The sequence below is a fragment of the Bombina bombina genome, chromosome 3 (genome assembly GCF_027579735.1).
Source record: "Bombina bombina isolate aBomBom1 chromosome 3, aBomBom1.pri, whole genome shotgun sequence".
Classification (NCBI taxonomy): domain Eukaryota; kingdom Metazoa; phylum Chordata; class Amphibia; order Anura; family Bombinatoridae; genus Bombina; species Bombina bombina.
This window is the reverse complement of record NC_069501.1, coordinates 695,120,039-695,140,067: the sequence shown is the minus strand read 5'-3', so window position 1 is coordinate 695,140,067 and position 20,029 is coordinate 695,120,039. Positions and strand designations below refer to the sequence as shown.

Here is a 20,029-nt window from a genome sequence, read left to right as displayed (position 1 = left end):
CCAATATCTGTCTCAGCTCATGTACATCGGAAGGGCTTTTCATCTGTTCAATAGCACAAATTTTCTCGGGGTCTGGCTTGATGCCATCCCCGTTGATGATATGCCCAAAGTAGCATAATTCAGTTTTCCTAAAATGACATTTTTCTTTATTCAGCTTCAGCCCAGACTCTTTGATAGCCTGTAGCACACAACTCAAACGCTGATCATGCTCCTCCACTGTAGACCCATACACTAGAATGTCGTCCATGATGACCGCTGTGCCCACGTGGCCACTCAGGAGAGAACTAATTTCCCTTTGAAAGATTTCAGGAGCGGAGGATATCCAAAAGGGGAGTCTGCAGAAGCAGAACTGACCTACCGGTGTGATAAAGGTAGTCAGTTTGCGGCACTTTGGATCCAGGGGAATCTGCCAAAAGCCGCTAGAAGCGTATAATGTGGAAAAGAACTTCGCCCCAGTCAACTTTGGAGCTATATCTTCTAATGTCGGTAGCACAAATCTCTCTCTCTTCACTGCCTCATTCAACCTTTTCAGGTCCACACAGATGCGCACCTTTCTGTTTTTCTTAGCAACTGGAACAATGGGGGCACAACAATCAGTCGCTTCAACAACCTCTTCAATAACCCCCATAGACTTCATGCGCATAAGCTCCTTCTCCACTTAAGGCATGAGCGGGAACGGAATTCTATGAGGAGTAGAAATACTGTATGGGACTGCGTCACTCTTAAGTGCTATACGAACTGGTTTGCAATTCAGTAGGCCCAACTCACCAAACATATCTTCGGAAATCTCATTCACTCTGGCCACGAGGCCCAAGTCACAGGCTGCTTTTCTGCTCAATAAATTGTTAACACACTGACCTCGAATCACATGCACCCACATGGTGAACTTTCTTTGCTTGTACTCACAGCTGGCCAGAAATTTCCCCGCACAATCAATGCGGCCACCGGGACTATGGACATTTGTAGTAACCTTCGCCAGCTGGGGCTGTCGAGGCAGTTTCATAAATTCAGCAAAAGACATTACAGTGATATCTACTCCTGTGTCAATCTTAAAATCAACTTTGTCTCCCATTACAGTAAAAGTAACTTTCCAATCTTCCTCTGAGCTTGGCCGTTCCACAAAAGACACTTCCTGACCCTCCTGGTCACCGTCCACCTGCATCTCCTTAATGTATTCAGTTTTACACACCACTTCAAAATGGCCTATTCTGTTGCATTTTCTGCATCTTTTATCTCTGGCCGGGCATATAGTACTCTGATCATGAGCCCGGTAGCACCGTGTGCATCGGTGTAACATTAACAGTATTAACTTGAGTAACTGTTAATTTTAAAGAGAACAAAAATTGTGTTTTGTGACACCAAATCAGAAAGTGAACACTATGTGAAGTGACACCAGGTTGATTTGGTGTAAATTAAGCCTTTTAATATTGGTAGGATTCTGAACTGTTTAGCTAACAGTCAGATACAAACAGCACAGGAAATTAGTAAGTTTGCAAGGTACTTTGCAGTTTAGGAATAATTGCAAGTAGTAGTCATACAGTCTTTAGACATAGAAATCTTATACTTTAGTTAACTAACCGGATCCGATATGCTTGTCTCCCTTCAGTTGAAGCTGCAGCTGACATGCAGAGATGAGATCCTGTGTTGAGGGAGAGAGGCGCGGTGTTTGGCGTGTGATGTCACCACAATCACTTATCCGGAGCTCAGAAGGATTTCTGACAATATTAAAGCTGAAACAATTATGGAACAAGGTTTGAAATTTACCTTTGATGAGATTGGATATTACACTCCTTAGTTAGGTAAATCAGTCTGTGAAAATGTGGAACAGGCTGCAGTCTGATTAGCTGAGTGCAGCTGGAAGTCTGTGAAAACTGCAGGCATCCGGTTCAGGGAGAGATGAGACAGAAAGGCTGAATCAGTCTGAAATAAAATTAAACACTCTGAAAGGATTAGATTAGGTTTGCTCACACAGATAGAAATAGTTGAATAGTACTTTGAAATCCTTAGGTTGTTTAAAGCAAAGTTAAATTGGTAGTTAGCTCAGGAACAAGTATGTCTCTCAGGGAGTTTTACAAATTACTAAGCAAAGCTTGGGGGTGTGAGCAGGTGTGATAAAGGGAGTGTGTACCTGTGATTGGTTAGTACACCTTAAAGGAAAAGCAGCATAACTGAAATACTCTGACAGGACCCCCTCCTCAAGCAAGCTGATCCTCAGCTTGAGGTCGAGGACGGTCTGGGTTGCGACGGTGGAAAAGGGATACCAATCTAGGTGCAGAAAGATTGCTAGATGGTTCCCAACTATCCTCCTCCTCTGAAGTTTTTCCATCTAATTAGATATTGGAGAACCCCACTAGACATTCGGGAATCCAAGATCCTTTCAACTTCAAAGACATCACTTTCAGACGGTACCAACGTCGTGGGTAATAGGGGAACAGAAGACCTTGTGGGATGGTAGGGTTTCAACAAAGAAACATGGAAAGTGGGGTGGATCTTCATGGTTGTCGGAAGCTGTAACGTGACAGCATTGACATTTACCACTTTAGTGATAAGGAAAAGACCACAATATTTCTGAGTGAACTTTTTACTTGGCAGATGAAACTTCAGATTATTCGTCGACAACCATACTTGATCACCTATTTTATATTCTGGTGGTTTCCTATGTCTCAAGTCATAGTAAAATTTCTGGGAGTTTTGCGCCTTTCCAATATTTTCTTTGATGATACGGAAGTTTTCTAATAGGGTGTTCTTTAGTTCATCCACCATAGGTGAGTCTGCTGGTGTTGAAGATAAAGAAGTGAAGCTGGGATGGTACCCATAATTTGCATAGAACGGGGTCATTTTTGTAGAGGTGCTTGTTAAGTTGTTATATGCAAATTCTGCATATGGTAAGTATTTCGTCCAATCTTGTTGTTGACATGAACAGAAACAGCGGAGGTATTCATCGAGCCACTGATTCACTCTCTCAGTCTGTCCATTCGCTTGAGGGTGATATGATGTTGTATAATGGTGTTGAATATTTAAGGCTTTGCATAGGTCTTTCCAGAAACGGGACGTAAACTGAGATCCTCTATCAGAAATAATTACGGAAGGTACCCCATGTAATTTTCGGATATGATTCAAGAAGAGAGTAGCAGTTTCAGATGATGATGGAATTTTGTGATATGGTAAAAAATGTGCCATTTTGGTGAATGTATCGATAACAACCATGATGGTATTCTGGTTATTGGAAGGTGGTAACTCTACAATAAAATCTATACCAATCTGCTGCCATGGAGAATTCGAAACTGGGAGGGACATAAGCAGTCCATAAGGTGTTGACCGGTCATTTTTTGAGATCTGACATATTACACAACTTTTAATGTATTCCTTGATTGTATCCTTCATGTGAGGCCACCAGTAATTCCTGGAAATTAGTTCCAGAGTCCTATTTACCCCTGGATGTCCTGCTAAAGGAGTGTCATGATGTTCGTTTAGAATCTTTAAACGTAAGTCAGTTGGTAAGAATATTCGATCATTATAGTAGTAAACACCATCTTTTTGCTTGATGTTTTTGTTATGAACTTGTTCAACTGGAGCTGAGGAATTTCTTATTTCTGTTAAGAGATCTGAAGTGAAACCAATGAATTTTTCTGCTGGTATAATAGCAGTTGGAGTTGGAGAGTCTTCAATCTTTAGAAGTTGTCTTTAGAGGGCATCAGCCTTTCCATTTTTGTTAGCAGGTCTGTAAATGATGTGAAAGTCAAATCTAGAAAAGTATAAACTCCATCGCACCTGACGTGAGGACAGTGTTTTGTTATTTTGGAGGTATTGTAAGTTCTTGTGATCCGTATAAATTAATATGGGATGCTGGGCTCCCTCCAAGAGATGTCTCCAAAATTCTAGTGCCCTCCTAATAGCTAGTAGTTCTTTATCACTGATGGTATAGTTCTTTTCAGCAGAAGACATAATCTTGGAGAAAAAGGATACAGGATGAAGTGGGGAGCTTTCTGAAGTACGTTGTGATAGAATGGCACCGATTGCGTAGTCTGACGAGTCTACCTACAAAACATATTGTAAATTTACGTTTGGAAATCTTAAGATTGGTGCTGAGATGAATCGATTTTTTAATTGTTGAAATATTTCAGTATGTTTCTGGGTCCAATGGAATGGTACTGTGGAGCCGATGAGTTGCGTGAGTGGTTTTACTATCCCAGAAAAATCTCTAATAAATTTGCGATAGTAATTAGTGAAGCCTAAGAATCTCTGTAGTTCTTTTTTATTGGTTGGTACTGGCCAGTCTCTAACAGAATCTACCTTTTCGGTTTGCATCTGAATTCCTGAGGAGGAAATTGTATAACCTAAAAATGAAATTGTTGATTTGCGGAATGAACATTTTTCCAATTTAGTATATAATTTATGTACTTTTAATCTGGCAAGCACCCAACGTACATGTTTGATATGATCTGTCATATTGTTGGAGTAAATGAGAATGTCGTCTAGGTAAACGACTATGCATATATCCAGTAAGTCACGAAAAATGTCGTTAATGAAATGTTGGAAGGCTGCGGGCGCATTACAAAGGCCGAATGGCATCACTAAATATTCATACAGACCATACCTGGTTCGGAAAGCAGTGAGCCATTCGTCACCTTCTCTAATGCGAATTAAATTGTAAGCGCCGCGCAGGTCAAGCTTTGTGAAAATCTTGGCATTGGTAAGTCTTTCAATTAGTTCCGGAATTAATGGTAACGGATATCGGTTTTTAACTGTTCGTTTATTTAGCTCTCTGTAATCAATTATTGGTCTCAAACTAGAATCCTTATTTGTCACAAAGAACATACCTGCTGCTGTTGGGGATGAAGATGGTCGAATGAAAATTTTTTTAAGGTTATCTTGTAGGTATTGTTTTAAATAATCGAGTTCGGCTTGACTTAAAGGGTATAAATGGCCAACTGGTAGGGTAGAACCTGGTATTAGTTCTATAGGGCAATCGTATACCCTATGGGGAGGTAAGGATTCAGCTTCCGTTTTACTAAAGACATCTGCAAACTCATTATAAACTTTTGGGATGTCAAATTCTTCAGTAGAAGTTAGGATGATAGATTGTTGAGGATGACAAGTATTCTTACAATATGCAGAGTGTAAAGATAACTTAAATGTAGACTAATCTATTGTGGGATTATGAAGTTGTAACCAATGAACCCCTAAAATAACTGGAAAATGAGGAGAAGGTATGACATCAAAGGTGATGTATTCTGTATGTCCTTCGGGTGTAAGTACAAGTAGTGGGACAGTGTGGTGTGTGACTGGACCTTCTGTTAGTGTAGAACCATCAATAACTTTGAGGGACACCGGTATCTTTTTCAAAACAGTTGGAATTGTATTTTTTGTTACTATAGTAGCATCAATGAAATTGCCAAAGGTGCCCGAATCAATGATGGCAGTTGTCTCCAATCTTCTAAGGTCCCACTGTAGTAAGAGAGAGGTTACAGTAAGCTGTTGAACTGTTACTATAGTGTGAATTATGTAACATGATTAACTTACTCTTCTTGTTCTTGCGAAGAACTGGGCATTCAGAAACGGTATGGTTAGAGCTGGCACAGTACATACACAGTTGTTTAGATCTTCTTCTCATCCTCTCCTCTGTGGTAAGCGGCCCTTTAATCACTCCAATTTCCATAGGAGTACTGGTTTCTGAACTGATAGTAGTAGTTGGAGAATAAGAAGATGCATGAGATCGTGGTGTTGTTTCTGTCTGCATTCTTTCTGCCTTTCTTTCTCTCAGTCTTCTGTCTATCTGTGTGGCTACCTTAATCATAGCTTCTAAAGTATTGGGCATTTCTATATGAGAGAGTTCATCCTTTATACTTTCGGATAACCCTAACCTGTACTGATTTCTTAGAGAAATCATACTCCAAGAGGAATCAGAAGCATGCAACTTGAATTCTGCGGTGTAATCTTCAATAGGCTTCTTCCCTTGCTTTAGTTGTCTCATTTTATGTTCAGCTGTTAGTTGTACATCTGTATCTGTATACAATTCATCCAATGCATTAAAAAAATCTGTTAATGAATTTAAGATAGGTGAATTGGTTTCAAATAATTGATCAGCCCATTTCCTAGGCTCTGCTCTTAAATATGATACAGTGGTAAGAACCTTCACTCTATCAGTGGGATAAGTGAGAGGCTTTAGGTTGTACAATAGATAACATGCATTTTTAAACTGTCTGTAATTCCTTTTGTCACCAGAAAATGCTTCCGGCAAACTCACTTGTGGTTCAGGTGTAGGAAATCTTTGTTCTCTATTGTCTTTGAACATATCCTTTAACACTTTATTCTCCACTTATAAGTCTCTAATAGCTTGCCCCATCTGGTCGATTTTCTGACTCAAATTATAAACAACCTGGGGCAATTCAGCTGGATCCATAACTGTAACCAGCTTACTTTTCTTTTTCAGGCTTAGTAATATGTAACATTAACAGTATTAACTTGAGTAACTGTTAATTTTAAAGAGAATAAAATTGTGTTTTGTGACACCAAATCAGAAAGTGAACACTATGTGAAGTGACACCAGGTTGATTTGGTGTAAATTAAGCCTTTTGATATTGGTAGGATTCTGAACTGTTTAGCTAACAGTCAGATACAAACAGCACAGGAAATTAGTAAGTTTGCAAGGTACTTTGCAGTTTAGGAATAAATGCAAGTAGTAGTCATACAGTCTTTAGACATAGAAATCTTATACTTTAGTTAACTAACTGGATCAGATATGCTTGTCTCCCTTCAGTTGAAGCTGCAGCTGACATGCAGAGATGAGACCCTGTGTTGAGGGAGAGAGGTGCGGTGTTTGGCGTGTGATGTCACCACAATCACTTATCCGGAGCTCAGAAGGATTTCTGACAATATTAAAGCTGAAACAATTATGGAACAAGGTTTGAAAGTTACCTTTGATGAGATTGGATATTACACTCCTTAGTTAGGTAAATCAGTCTGTGAAAATGTGGAACAGGCTGCAGTCTGATTAGCTGAGTGCAGCTGGAAGTCTGTGAAAACTGCAGGCATCCGGTTCAGGGAGAGATGAGACAGAAAGGCTGAATCAGTCTGAAATAAAATTAAACACTCTGAAAGGATTAGATTAGGTTTACTCACACAGATAGAAATAGTTGAATAGTACTTTGAAATCCTTAGGTTGTTTAAAGCAAAGTTAAATTGGTAGTTAGCTCAGGAACAAGTATGTCTCTCAGGGAGTTTTACAAATTACTAAGCAAAGCTTGGGGGTGTGAGCAGGTGTGATAAAGGGAGTGTGTACCTGTGATTGGTTAGTACACCTTAAAGGAAAAGCAGCATAACTGAAATACTCTGACAATCGGGCATGTTGCGCCCATCCACTTCTAGGCCTTTCCAGTACTTTAGATCTACCGCTCACACTGTGCCTTTCACTAGCAGTTTTCCTAGACTGTTGCACTTCATCCACAATACTCTCAGACCTCAGATCAGCACTTTGCTTTTTCACCAGTTCACTCTGGCGGGCCATCCTAATAGCCCCATCTAATGTTAAATCAGGCTCTAACTGCAGCTTCAGGGAGACTTCAGCATCTGCAATTCCAATAACTATTCTGTCTCTGATTTGCTCTTCTTTAGCAACACCAAACTCACAGAATTCAGCTAATTCATACAGGCTGCGCACAAATGACTCCACAGATTCTCCCACACGCTGATTACATTTGTGAAAACAAGCTCTCTCATGAATCACATTTCTTTTGGGCACAAAGGGGGCACTGAGTTTATCCATAACTATATCAAAGTTAAATTCTTCCCCTTCTTGGAAAGTAAAAGCATTGAACACTGGCTCCACATCTTTCCCCATAGAGTATAAAAGAGAATTAACTTGTACATCACCACTCTCCTTGTTCAGTTTGGAAGCAATCCTGAAGCGCTGAAACCGCTGACGCCATGTGGGCCAAGCTGCAGGCTGAGAGAAGTCAAAAGGTTCAGGTGGGGTAAACTTTGACATTGCAATCGATCAGGAACAGAAGCGCAGTCTAGAACTTCTGACACCATGTCATGAGATGCAGGACATATGCAGGACACAGCAATGATGATACAACTCTATTTTATTACAGAGCATAACAATTCACATCTAGTCAGGTTGATTGTACTAAACTAACTGCGACACAGACACCGGACCTAAGCCCCGCCCTCAAACTAGTGACCTCACATCCTGCTCTCATCACAGTTGTGTCTAAATAATTTCAAAAAAACTAAAAATTTGTGAAGAAGTCAACAATTTAGTTTAACAAATTTAAAATGTTGCAATCAATGTAGTATTGCAGCGAGTAAGGCCAGTAGAATGTTTTGTTGTATTGGTAGAGGTATTTGCAGCAGAAATAGTAAGTGTCTTTTGCCACTTTACAGATCAATAGTTTGGCCTCATCTTGAGTATTGTGTGCAGTTCTGGAGTCCATATGTCCAGAAGGATATAAACAAACTGGAATATGTGCAAAAGAGGCTACTAAAATGGTATATGGCCTAAAAAATCAAACTTACAGTACAGTCTCAATGACCTAAATATGTATAGCTTAGACGAGAGAAGGGAAAGAGGTGATATCATAGTAACTTTCAAGTATATTAATGGGCTTAGTAAAGCTGAGGCTGTGAGTATTCTTCATAAAAAGAAAAATTCAAGAAAAATGGGTCATGATCTTAAACATAGTAGATTCAGGAGTAATTTGCAGAAGAGCTTCTTTACAGAAAGGGTAATTGAGACGGTAATGACAAACACTGCGGGGGACTTTAAGAACTCCTGGGATAAGCAAAAATGCTAAAAATTCTCCAGTATTTTGTACTAGTCTTTCTATGAAATTGAAGGGGTTAATATTCTTTACATGTGCCCAGTTTCTTTACTAACTGTCTTTTAGACTTGTGCGCAGCGGAAAAATTTGTTTCCGTTCGTTTCGGACCGATTCAGATTTTTTTTTTTTTTTTTTTATGAGCTAGCAGAGGTATATAGTGTAATACACAGCACATCCCACCTAAGTAGTAGTACCAACCTCACAGGTACCAGCTACCTAATGTGCCCTGCACAGAGCTAGCAGAGTGATATAACCTAATATACTGTACAATACTAGTTTAACTGTGATTAGTCCATGGCCATTCGAATGTAACAAATAAATCTGAACTAATTTGGATTTATTCATTACAAATGCATTCGGATTAGTTTAGTTACGTTGCTAAGGTAATTCGGAAATTCAAATCGATCCAAAGCTCTGAATTTGACAAATTTGTCCGAATTTCGAATCAAAAGGAAATGCACATGTCTAATGTATTAGGGTTGTAGAGTTAATATACAGCAATATAATGCATTGATCATTCTGATGTAAACAAATATATACATGTATTAGTTTATGAAGTAAGAAGCCATAGGATTTTAGAAACAGTTCATTGTTAATTAATGAAAATGAATAGGATTTATAGACTCTCACCATTTAGCAATTGCTCAGTTGCATGATATAAAATGAGTTTCTCTCCATTTCAAGTTTATTTTGCTTTGGAGTTTATCAAAATCTTTAATCCACTGACTGCAAAGATTGATGATGCAAATGTATGTTATCCCCTGATGTTTTATAGTATGATTTTATAATTCTAGCATTTTAATGTGATCTCATACAGTAGAAATACAGAAAATATTTATCAATGACATCAAAAAGAGGAATAAAACATAACAAAGAGCAGATATTCTTGAACTAGGTCTTCTAGAAATCCCATTATGCTTTATTGTTCTCTCTGCCTTTTCTAGGTGGGTTGATGGTTTATTGCCCCAGTTGCTAAGAAAGTATTGTCAGAAAAGCACCACAGATGATAACAAAGTTGATATCTTGCAATTGGATGGAGAGGTGGGTTTCACTTGTTAACTGTTTGCATTTTATATTATAACCTTACTTAGAGACACTTCTTCATTTACTTTAATTAGTAGTTTAAGTTTTATGTTTTTAATTTATATGTTTTTTTTTGTTTATTCTTCTCTTTTTTACACATGGAGTACGGTAGCTATTTAATGCTGTAACTGAATTATTGTATTTTAATGCACAATATTTTCTGTATCGGGCTAGAATCCTATGGGGGTAGTTATCAACGTGTCTACTTTACCTGCCTTCGCCGGTCCAATACGCCCGCCTAAGCTCGCCTACTATCGCCGCCGCGGACCTGCAAAATTTCGCCTAAGTTATCAAAAAAGCTGTCAAAAAGCCGCGCACCAAGTACGGGGCAATGAGCAGCGGACTGTGAGAGTTATCACTCATCCGATCTCGCTGCTCTTCGGCTTTTTGACAGCTTTATTGCTAGCCTGTCACTAAGCACCCACACTAAACTAAACTGTTCTACCCCCTATACCAGCGCCCCTGGAGCCCCCCGCAACTCAAAGTTATTAACCCCTAAACCGCCGCTCCTAGACTGCGCCGCAACTCTTATAAATGTATTAACCCCTAAACCGCCGCTTCCGGACACCGCCCCCACCTACATTATACCTAGTAACCCCTATCCTGCCCCCCCTATACCGCCGCTCTCTATAATAAAGTTATTAACCCCTATCCTGCTGATCCCGGACCTCGCCGCAACTAAATAAATAGTTTAACCCCTAAACCTCCGCTCCCGGACCCCACCGCAACCTATATTAAACTTATTAACCCCTATCCTGCCCCCCCTACACCGTCGCCACCTATAATAAATTTATTAACCCCTATCCTGCCCCCCACTACAATAAAATTATTAACCCCTAAACCTAAGTCTAACACTAACCCTAACACCCCCCTAACTTAAATATTAATTAAATAAATCTAAATAATATTTCTCTTATTAACTAAGTTAATCCTATTTAAAACTAAATACTTACCTATAAAATAAACCCTAATATAGCTACAATATAAATAATAATTATATTGTAGCTATCTTATTATTTATTTTTATTTTACAGGCAACTTTCAATTTATTTTAACTAGGTACAAGAGCAGGGGAGAGGGGGGGGGAGGAGTGAAAAAGGGAGAGGGGGAGGGGGTTCACCACCTTGCTATTGCACCCCATCATCAACCCTTATACCCCTGCAAACCAGCTTCCCCCTTTGAGGCCCTTGTCCTACCCCCCACCCCGCTCCCGCCGCGACATCGCCCCCCCTGCCTTAAAATACTGATATGGCAGCCGTTATCTTCCATGCTGCAGCCCCCAGTGCATATCCTTCTCCCCCCCTCCCCCCAAGTTATCTACCATGAGGAGATTATGCCGATTAGTCTAGCCATGACCCAAGCTAAGCCCTTCTATTGCCTTACTCTTCTATAACTCCTTTCAAAGGCATCCCTTTTCTAACCGCCGCCACTTTATCTATAGTGGGGGGGTCAATCACGGCCCTTATGCGCCCCTTTCCTACTTCCCTGGTGCCTATCCTGCACCTCCCGGCTCTCGCTACCCCCTACTACTACCCTCCATATGGCCTCCAACCCGCCCGCTTCAACAGCCCTCCCCCCGCATACCTCCATGCACCATCAGCCAGGCATCCCCCAGGCCTACCGCCACACCACATCTCATACCGCCACACTCCTCCGCACCCCTCTTCTTACCCGCTCCAGCTCCTCTCGTCCTCCTTCCTCTGCCAGGCGGTGACTTCATCCCGACCTCCATCCTGCTGCGCCTGCCCGCTTGCTCCCGCCGCCACCGGCTGCGGCGTCGCTGCCCTCAAGACCTGAGCCTCTGCTACCACGGATTTACCGCCCCTGGCACCTGACCCGCGAGTCCTGGGTCCGCTCTCCACCTCCGGGCTAAGCCGCACCGGCGGTCTAGCCCTCCTGGCTGGCCTGTTGCCAGGCCGTGTTGTCCTTCCTCTCCCGATCGGATCCGCGCTCCCAGGCGGCACGATGCCCGCCGTCGCCAACTGCTCCTGAAGCCAGTCGATGCCCCTGGCTTGTGCCAGGGCCGTGACTGTTCCCAGCAAATCCTGTAAGGCCGCCATGATACAAGGTACGTGGTGGAAAACAGATAGCTTCTTCCCCATGGACCTTGTACTAAAATTGGCGCTCTTTCTAGGTACCCGCCTCCCATTTAAATAATACTCCTCTGGCCCCTTCTATCCCCCCCTTCCTAACCTATCCTCAGTCTAGACCCTACGTTAAGGGTCACCTGCCCCTCCGTAGTATGGAACACCTCCAGGGCTCCACATATCTATCTTTAGACATGTATATGTATGTATCTCAATGTTAAAGCCCTTTGCCTGCCTTTTTCCCCCCAACACCTGAGTCCTCATATCTTTGAGCCCTTATAACTTTTGTGTGCAATATTTTAAATAATTTTCATTAGATAGTGTGACTACTGTATGAGTGTAACTATAATTTGTAACGTTACCAGTGTTGAGATCAGAATATGTTTTTGTTTATGTTAATTCAGGTTGATAACCATCAAATGGAAATCATGCAGAACTTATTTTGTGGTTCAGGTGAGTCATTAAAGACTTTTATTGTTTTCCCATTCTTTCAAATGATCATATTTTCGATAGACCATTGCAAATTTTGTTTTCTTTTACAATAGTTTAATATCATTACATTTTGTAAATAGTGTGCTACAAATAATTGCCCTCTGTGAAGCAGAGAATAATCCTGCAAGATTCATTAAATGTTTTGCTCATATTTCTCCAGATGTTTTTATCACAGAAATAAATGAACGGATCAGAATCTCTGAATCTCTTCAAGTTTTTTGGGAGGTATGTGATAACAATTATTTAGTTTTAAATCATTTTGTTTCTGTCAAGTATGTCACCATTTCATGATACACATAAAGTAATTACATTGCTACCAGCATAATGGAATTTGAAAGGATTCTTAAAGGGACAGTCTACACCAGAATTGTTATTGTTTAAAAAGATAGATAATACCTTTATTACCCATTCCCTAGTTTTCAACAACCAACATAGTTATATAAATACACTTTTTACCGCTGTGATTACCTTGTACCTAAACCTCTACAAACTGCCCCCTTATTTCAGTTATTTTGACAGACATCTATTTTAGCCAATCAGAGCTGGCTCACCTGAACTCCATGTGCGTGAGCACAGTGCTATCTATATGACACACACGTGAACTAACATCCTCTAGTGATGAAAAACTGTCAAAATGCCCTGAGAGAAGAGGTGGCCTTCAAAGGCTTATAAATTAGCATATGAGCCTCCTAGGTTTAGCTTTCAACTAAGAATACCAAGAGATCAACGCAAAATTGGTGATACAAGTAAATTGGAAAATTGTTTAAAATTACATTCTCTATCTGAATCATGAAAGTTTATTTTGAAAATTTATTTTGGACTAGACTGTCCCTTTAAGTAAACATATACAACACAAGGATTTTTCTAGGGCAGGGCAAAACAATCCCAACCATAAATGATCTTAAACTAGACTAATAACTGAAATGTATAATTACAATGTTATAATTCTAAAGTCAGTATCTAGCCAGTTAAACAATGTTTATTTTTATTGTAGTGGAAACATTATGGGCTAGATTACAAGTGGAGCAGTATTTTGCACTTTCGCTATAGCTATATTTTGATTTTTGCGCTAGTCGGGTTGTGCTGGTATTACAAGTTCAAAGTAAATTGTTTTTTTCTAGCGGGAACCCAAATAACGCATAAAGTCAAAATTCGATAATCGCAATCGCGTTCCCCCATAGAAGTCAATAGAGAAAAAAAGATTGAAAAACACCCCACTCTCACGCAAACACCATAACATATTCTTATTAGTGCTAACCTGACATGAAAAGATTAATATTTCATATTCCAATGTTCTTTACATAACGGAATATGTTCTAATTATTCATAAATAAATATTTCTACATATATCTTATGGTTTTTTTAAACAAATATATATTTATACCTATATATGTAGATGATTATATATAGGTATAGATATATACAGTATATATATATATATATATATATATATATATAGGAATATGTATTTATAAATACTTAGAACATATTCGGCTATGTACAGAATATTGGAATGTGAAATATTTACAGTAAATACATAGTTAAAACCTTTATCAAATATGAATATTGCATAAATAATATTTTACATGTTTTCAGATACTTAATGGCGAAATGCTCTATTTAACAAAGTGGGTTAAACAAATAGTTAAAGTACCATTGGCTTATTCTACTTGGGACCAAACATTTTATGTTGCTCACAAGCAGTAATTTAACTGTGTTTAAAGGGACAGTCAACACCAGAATTTTTGTTGTTTTAAATGATAGTTTCGCATAACCAACACAGTTATAATTATACACGTTTTACCTCTGTAATTACCTTGTATCTAAGCCTCAGCAGACTGCCCCCTTATTTCAGTTATTTTGATAGACTTGCATTTTAGCCAATCAGAGCTGTCTCCATGGTAAATTCACGTGCATGAGCTCAATGTTATTTATATGAAACACGTGAACTAATGCCTCTAGTGGTGAAAAACTATTAAAATGCATTTAGATTAAAGGCGGCCTTCAAGGTCTAAGAAATTAGCATATGAACCTCCTAGGTTTAGCTTTCAACTAAAAATACCAAGAGAACAAAGCAAAATTGGTGATAAATATAAATTGGAAAGTTGTTTAAAATTACATGCCCTATTTGAAACATGAAAGTTTTTTTTTTGGACTTGACTGTCCCTTTAACCCATGCAAAAGAGTTGCGGTGTCTCTAGTGCTAAAGTGATATGCTCTAATAATTTAGAACATGTAATTTGTCCACTATAATGGCACTTTAACCATCTAATATAGCTGGTTAAACAATGGACATTTTTTTTTCTAAGCATGTAAAATCCAAATGGTTTTATAACCCATCATTTTAAATGAAGAAACTTGAATTCTTAATATGTGAAGTCTTATTGATATTAGGATGTTTTTTTGAGTGTTTAGTTTATGCACAATGGCGTAATTAATTGCCATCGAGAGAGTTATATGTAAGAGAGTCATAGATTAAAGGGATAGGAAAGTCAAAATTAAACTTGCATGATTCAGATAGAGCATGTCATTTTAACCCCTTAATGACAACTGACGTACCAGGTACGTCATGCATTAACTTACAGTTAATGACAATAGACGTACCTGGTACGTCAGTTGTCTAAGAGAGTGCTGGAAGCGATCGCAATCGCTTCCAGCAGCTCTCAGGGTATTGCAGTGATGCCTCCATATGGAGGCATCCTGCAATACCCTTTCAGAAGACTCCGATGCAGAGAGAGCCACTCTGTGGCCCTCTCTGCACCGGTAGCGATGGTGCCGGTTCGTTGGTGGGTGGGAGCGCAACAGGGAGGCGGGTGGGCGGCCCATCGCTACCCGGCATCCGGCTCCTGTAAGTGCAATGTGCACGCCGGGTGCCGGGAGCGTGCGCGTGCGCGCGTGCGCGCGCGGGTGCGCGTGCGCGCGCCCGATTAGCTACCCACACTGACACCAATGAGCAGGGAAGAGGGGGGAAAAAATAAATATATAAGGATCTGGGAGGGGGAGGGGGTTGGGGTATTGTGGGGGGCTGCTACACTACAGAAAAAATTAAAATGGCAATAAAAGATAATAAAAAAAACACTTTTTTGGGGGGCAAATTGGGTACTGGCAGACAGCTGCCAGTACCCAAGATGGCGGCAATTAGGTAGGGGAGAGGGTTAGAGAGCTGGGGGGGGGGGATCATGGAGGTTGGGGCTAAGGCAGGAGTCCATCACAGCTAAAACATTTTATTTTTTTTTATTAAAAAAAAGAAAAACTCCTTTTATTTAGTACTGGCAGACTTTCTGCCAGTACTTAAGATGGCGGGGACAATTGTGGGGTGGGGGAGGGAAGAGAACTGTTTGGGAGGGATCAGGGGGTGGGATGTGTCAGGTGGGAGGCTGATCTCTACCCTAAAGCTAAAATTAACCCTGCAAGCTCCCTACAAGCTACCTAATTTAACCCCTTAACTGCTGGGCATAATTTACGTGTGGTGCGCAGCAGCATTTAGCGGCCTTCTACTTACCAAAAAGCAACCCCAAAGCCATATAAGTCTGCTATTTCTGAACAAAGGGGATCCCAAAGAAGCATTTACAACCATTTGTGCCTTAATTGCAGAAGCTGTTTGTAAATAATTTCAGTGGGAAACCTAAAGTTTGTGACAAAATTTGTGAAAAAGTGAACTTTTTTTTTTATTTGATGACATTTGGCGGTGAAATGGTGGCATGAAATATACCAAAATGGGCCTAGATCAATACTTTGGGTTGTCTTCTAAAAAAAAATATATACATGTCAAGGGATATTCAGGTATTCCTGACAGATATCAGGGTTCCAATGTAACTAGCGCTAATTTTGAAAAAAAGTTGTTTGGAAATAGCAAAGTGCTACTTGTATTTATGGCCCTATAACTTGCAAAAAAAGTAAAGAACATGTAAACATTGGGTATTTCTAAACTCAGGACAAAATTTAGAAACTATTTAGCATAGGTGTTTTTTGGTGATTGTAGATGTGTAACAGATTTTGGGGGTCAAAGTTAGAAAAAGTGTGTTTTTTTCAATTTTTTCCTCATATTTTATATTTTTTTTATAGGAAATTATAAGATATGATGAAAATAATGGTATCCTTAGAAAGTCCATTTAATGGCGAGAAAAACGGTATATAATATGTGTGGGTACAGTAAATGAGTAAGAGGGAAATTACAGCTAAACACAAACACTGCAGAAATGTAAAAATAGCCATTGTCATTAAGGGTAAGAAAATTGAAAAATGGTCCGGTCATTAAGGGGTTAAGACACTTTTAAATTCACTTCCCTATTTTCAAATGTACTTTGTTCACTTGGTATCCATTGTTGAAAAGGAATATGTAAATATCTTACACTAGTGGGAGCTAGGTGGTGATTGGTGCCTGCACACAGTTGTCTCTTGTGATTGGCTGATTAGATGTGTTCAGCTAGCTCTCAGTAGTGCATTGCTGCTCCTTCAGCAACATATACCAATTGAATGAAGCAGAATTGATAATAGAAGTAAATTGGAAAGTTGTTTAAAAATTTATGTTCTATCTAAAGAAAAAAAATTTGTTTTATGTCCCTTTAATAGCCCCTGTATTTATGTATCTAACCTGTATACAAACGACATAATATTCAGAGGTGAATTGGCTTTTAAATGGGGGTTATATGACTTAAGCATGCACTTTGTTATTATTTCCCTATTAGTCTGCAGATATATATAAGCCTAGAGGAACCAGTTGATGTCCATGATTGCGAATATATTAAAGGGACATTGCTTTTTTTATTTGCACCTTAGAAAATTCATTTAAAGTCTTCTTTATCATCCAGTTTGTGGCTATCTAACAGGTCACCTGTGCACACACCTATACTTCTGTTCAAGAGAAACAGTTTTAAATTAATGTTTTTTTCATATATAAAAATATTTAAGTGCTGTTTGATACGTGTATCCTGAAGCTAATTTACTGGAACAAGAAAAAATTATTAGGAATTCATATCAGTTGCTTAATTAATTAGAAAAAGTATAGAGGGCCTCATATCCCGACTTGGGGAACTGTGTGTCTGGCTTCACAGTGAATGGGCAGCAGACACTGTACATGCGCTGCCTTATGTGCTATTGCACAAGCAATTGTTTGAGCAGCACCGCTCCCTGCTTGCACATGACCAGTTGTGCACGAGCAGGGCCTGTTAACTTTTAGGGGCATATTTATGATTGTGCGAGTGTACATGATCCGATATAGCGGATCATGTCCGCTGCACATCGATAAATGCCGACAGCATACGCTCTCGGCATTTATCATTGCACTAGCAGTTCTTGTGAACTGCTGGTGCAATACCACCCCCTGCAGATTCACGGCCAATCAGCTGCTAGCAGGGAGTGTCAATCAACCCGATCGTATTCGATCGGGTTGATTTCTGTCCACCACCTCAGAGCAGGCGGACAAGTTATGAAGGCTCACCGGAAACACGGGACATCAAGCTCCATTCGGAGCTTAGTATGCCCCAGAGAGGGTAAGAAGCCGCGGAGGACTGCTGCTTCTTACATTGTAGAAAGCAGGCTCATATGAGCGATCCAGCCTGCAAGGGCTCCATAGCAGCATTCCCTGCTATGTACATGGAGCCCATAGTCAGTAATCAGCAAACTGCTTTTTAATGTTTAATTTGTTGTACTTGTATTATATTTTAAACTGTGTAATGAGCAGACAAAAACAAAAAGTTTAGTCAAACAGGTTAGTTGTGGGGTTTTATGAGAGCTATTTGCACTATAAAATGCACTTTGTGGTTATTTTGCACATAGCTGGTTCTGTGACTTATGCTTTATTCTCTTGTCATGATATAAATAAATACACATATGATTCAGATGCCTGCTACAGTATGAGGGCTGCGGATTTTAGAAGTGCCTGTAGCATCTTCACTATGCACAACTGGGTGAATTTTACAATTCAAAATTAACAATATACTGAATGACAAAAAAAAGAAACATTTTGGTAAAAGCAGTGACAAAAGCAAAAACAAACAAAAAAAGAATAGAATGGGCCATGAAGTAATATTTTAACTTTTTTTGATTCATTTAAACCCCTAAACCAATTATAAAACAGATTTAAGTCACATGGCACAGGAACTGGCTGTGATACTACTTGTGCAGTGTGCATACCTGCAGCTTACAGTTGTGTGCCCTGTGTGACAAAAGGAGTTAATAGAAAGGGTAAATATTTTATTAACATTTTCAGAAAACCTAGGCAAGATGGCAAATGCTTCATATTTAGAAAAATGCTGAGAATTAGCAGAACTCTATTGCCGTCACGTTACCTTATACATTGACTTATATGTTCTTTTAGGGAGGTTATTATCTCTCTTTAATTTAAAAAGTACACAAGTATTTGAATTGTCTTGTAATATGATTGTGAGGTCATCCCTTTACTATTATACAAATTAGAATATTATATTGTCTATATATCTAACATTACACAGCATATTATAAACTAATTAGCACAATCCTTTGGATCAGTAAAACCAGATGCTAAGGTTACTTTTCACTAAAGAATTTATCATTTGTAAGTTAAGCAAATGGTTGACCAGATGGAAACGACATGATAAAGTAGTTTAAAGACCAGATCAAACATATGCACTATTAAAACATTAAGAAATCCGCTTTTTATTGCTATACATAGGTTAGAGGCGTATTTAGTTTTTTGCTGTCCTGTACCCAAAAAACAAACCGCCTTCAATTTATTTCTCCCATCTGTTTTTCTTTCTCTGAATCATTGTGTTTTATTGAGTACAGAACTGGTCTAAAGGACAAATAATTATTTACAAGTTAAAGAACATTAAACATAGTAAAATTGCATAATCAACAAATGCATAATAAAAACATAATGCAATAGCACTTAGGGCTCCATATACTAAAAGCGAGCGGACAAGCTTCTCATCTTGAGAAGCTGTTCGCTTTGTCTTCCTTGCATCCGGGCAGCGGACAAACAGGATCCGTTGCTCATAAGTATCATTACACACTCAAGTCAGCTTGTAAAGCCGCCCCTTCTCTCACACGACCAATCACGTGAGAGAAGGGACTGTCAATTATGGTGAGTAAGCAAGCTCTCTGTGATTTCTCTTCGCCACCTCTGAGGTGGCGAAGAGTGTAAGAGGCCACTCCCCATCACTGTACAATGCATGCTGGGAATTAGACCCAACAACTGCAGTAGCATAATACTGAGAGGAAAATAGCGATCTACAAATTACAGAATGCGTTCTAACTCCCAGAATGGGAATTAAAAAAAAAAAAAATCGGGACATCCAATTGTCTTTTGTACTCCAGGTGTGCACATGGACCTCCTTGTGGATGCCCATGTGCATAGGTGAGGTACACACGCATACAACCCCATAACTGCCAGAGGGGACTACAGCGCTTTGCAAAGAAATGTGCAGCAGTTATTTATAGGGTCAAAGTGGTTAAAATTATTTGGGCTATTTTACAAGTGAGGTGCTATCTTAACGTGCGCCCGTAAAGAGGCAAATTTATCTGTTTACGGGTGTATGTTAAATAACCAGCCATTACAAGTAT

The 20,029-nt window shown here is 39.4% G+C and overlaps 1 protein-coding gene across 1 annotated transcript in view; it reads left to right on the top strand.

Moving 5' to 3' along the window:
• Positions 1–20,029, top strand: part of LOC128652486 (uncharacterized) — an 868,114-nt gene that overhangs the window by 338,484 nt on the left and 509,601 nt on the right. Inside the window, exons 52-54 of the mRNA XM_053705422.1 lie at positions 9,770–9,866; positions 12,400–12,448; positions 12,648–12,712. Coding sequence (XP_053561397.1) covers positions 9,770–9,866; positions 12,400–12,448; positions 12,648–12,712 — 211 coding nt within the window. The remainder of the gene's footprint in view (positions 1–9,769; positions 9,867–12,399; positions 12,449–12,647; positions 12,713–20,029) is intronic.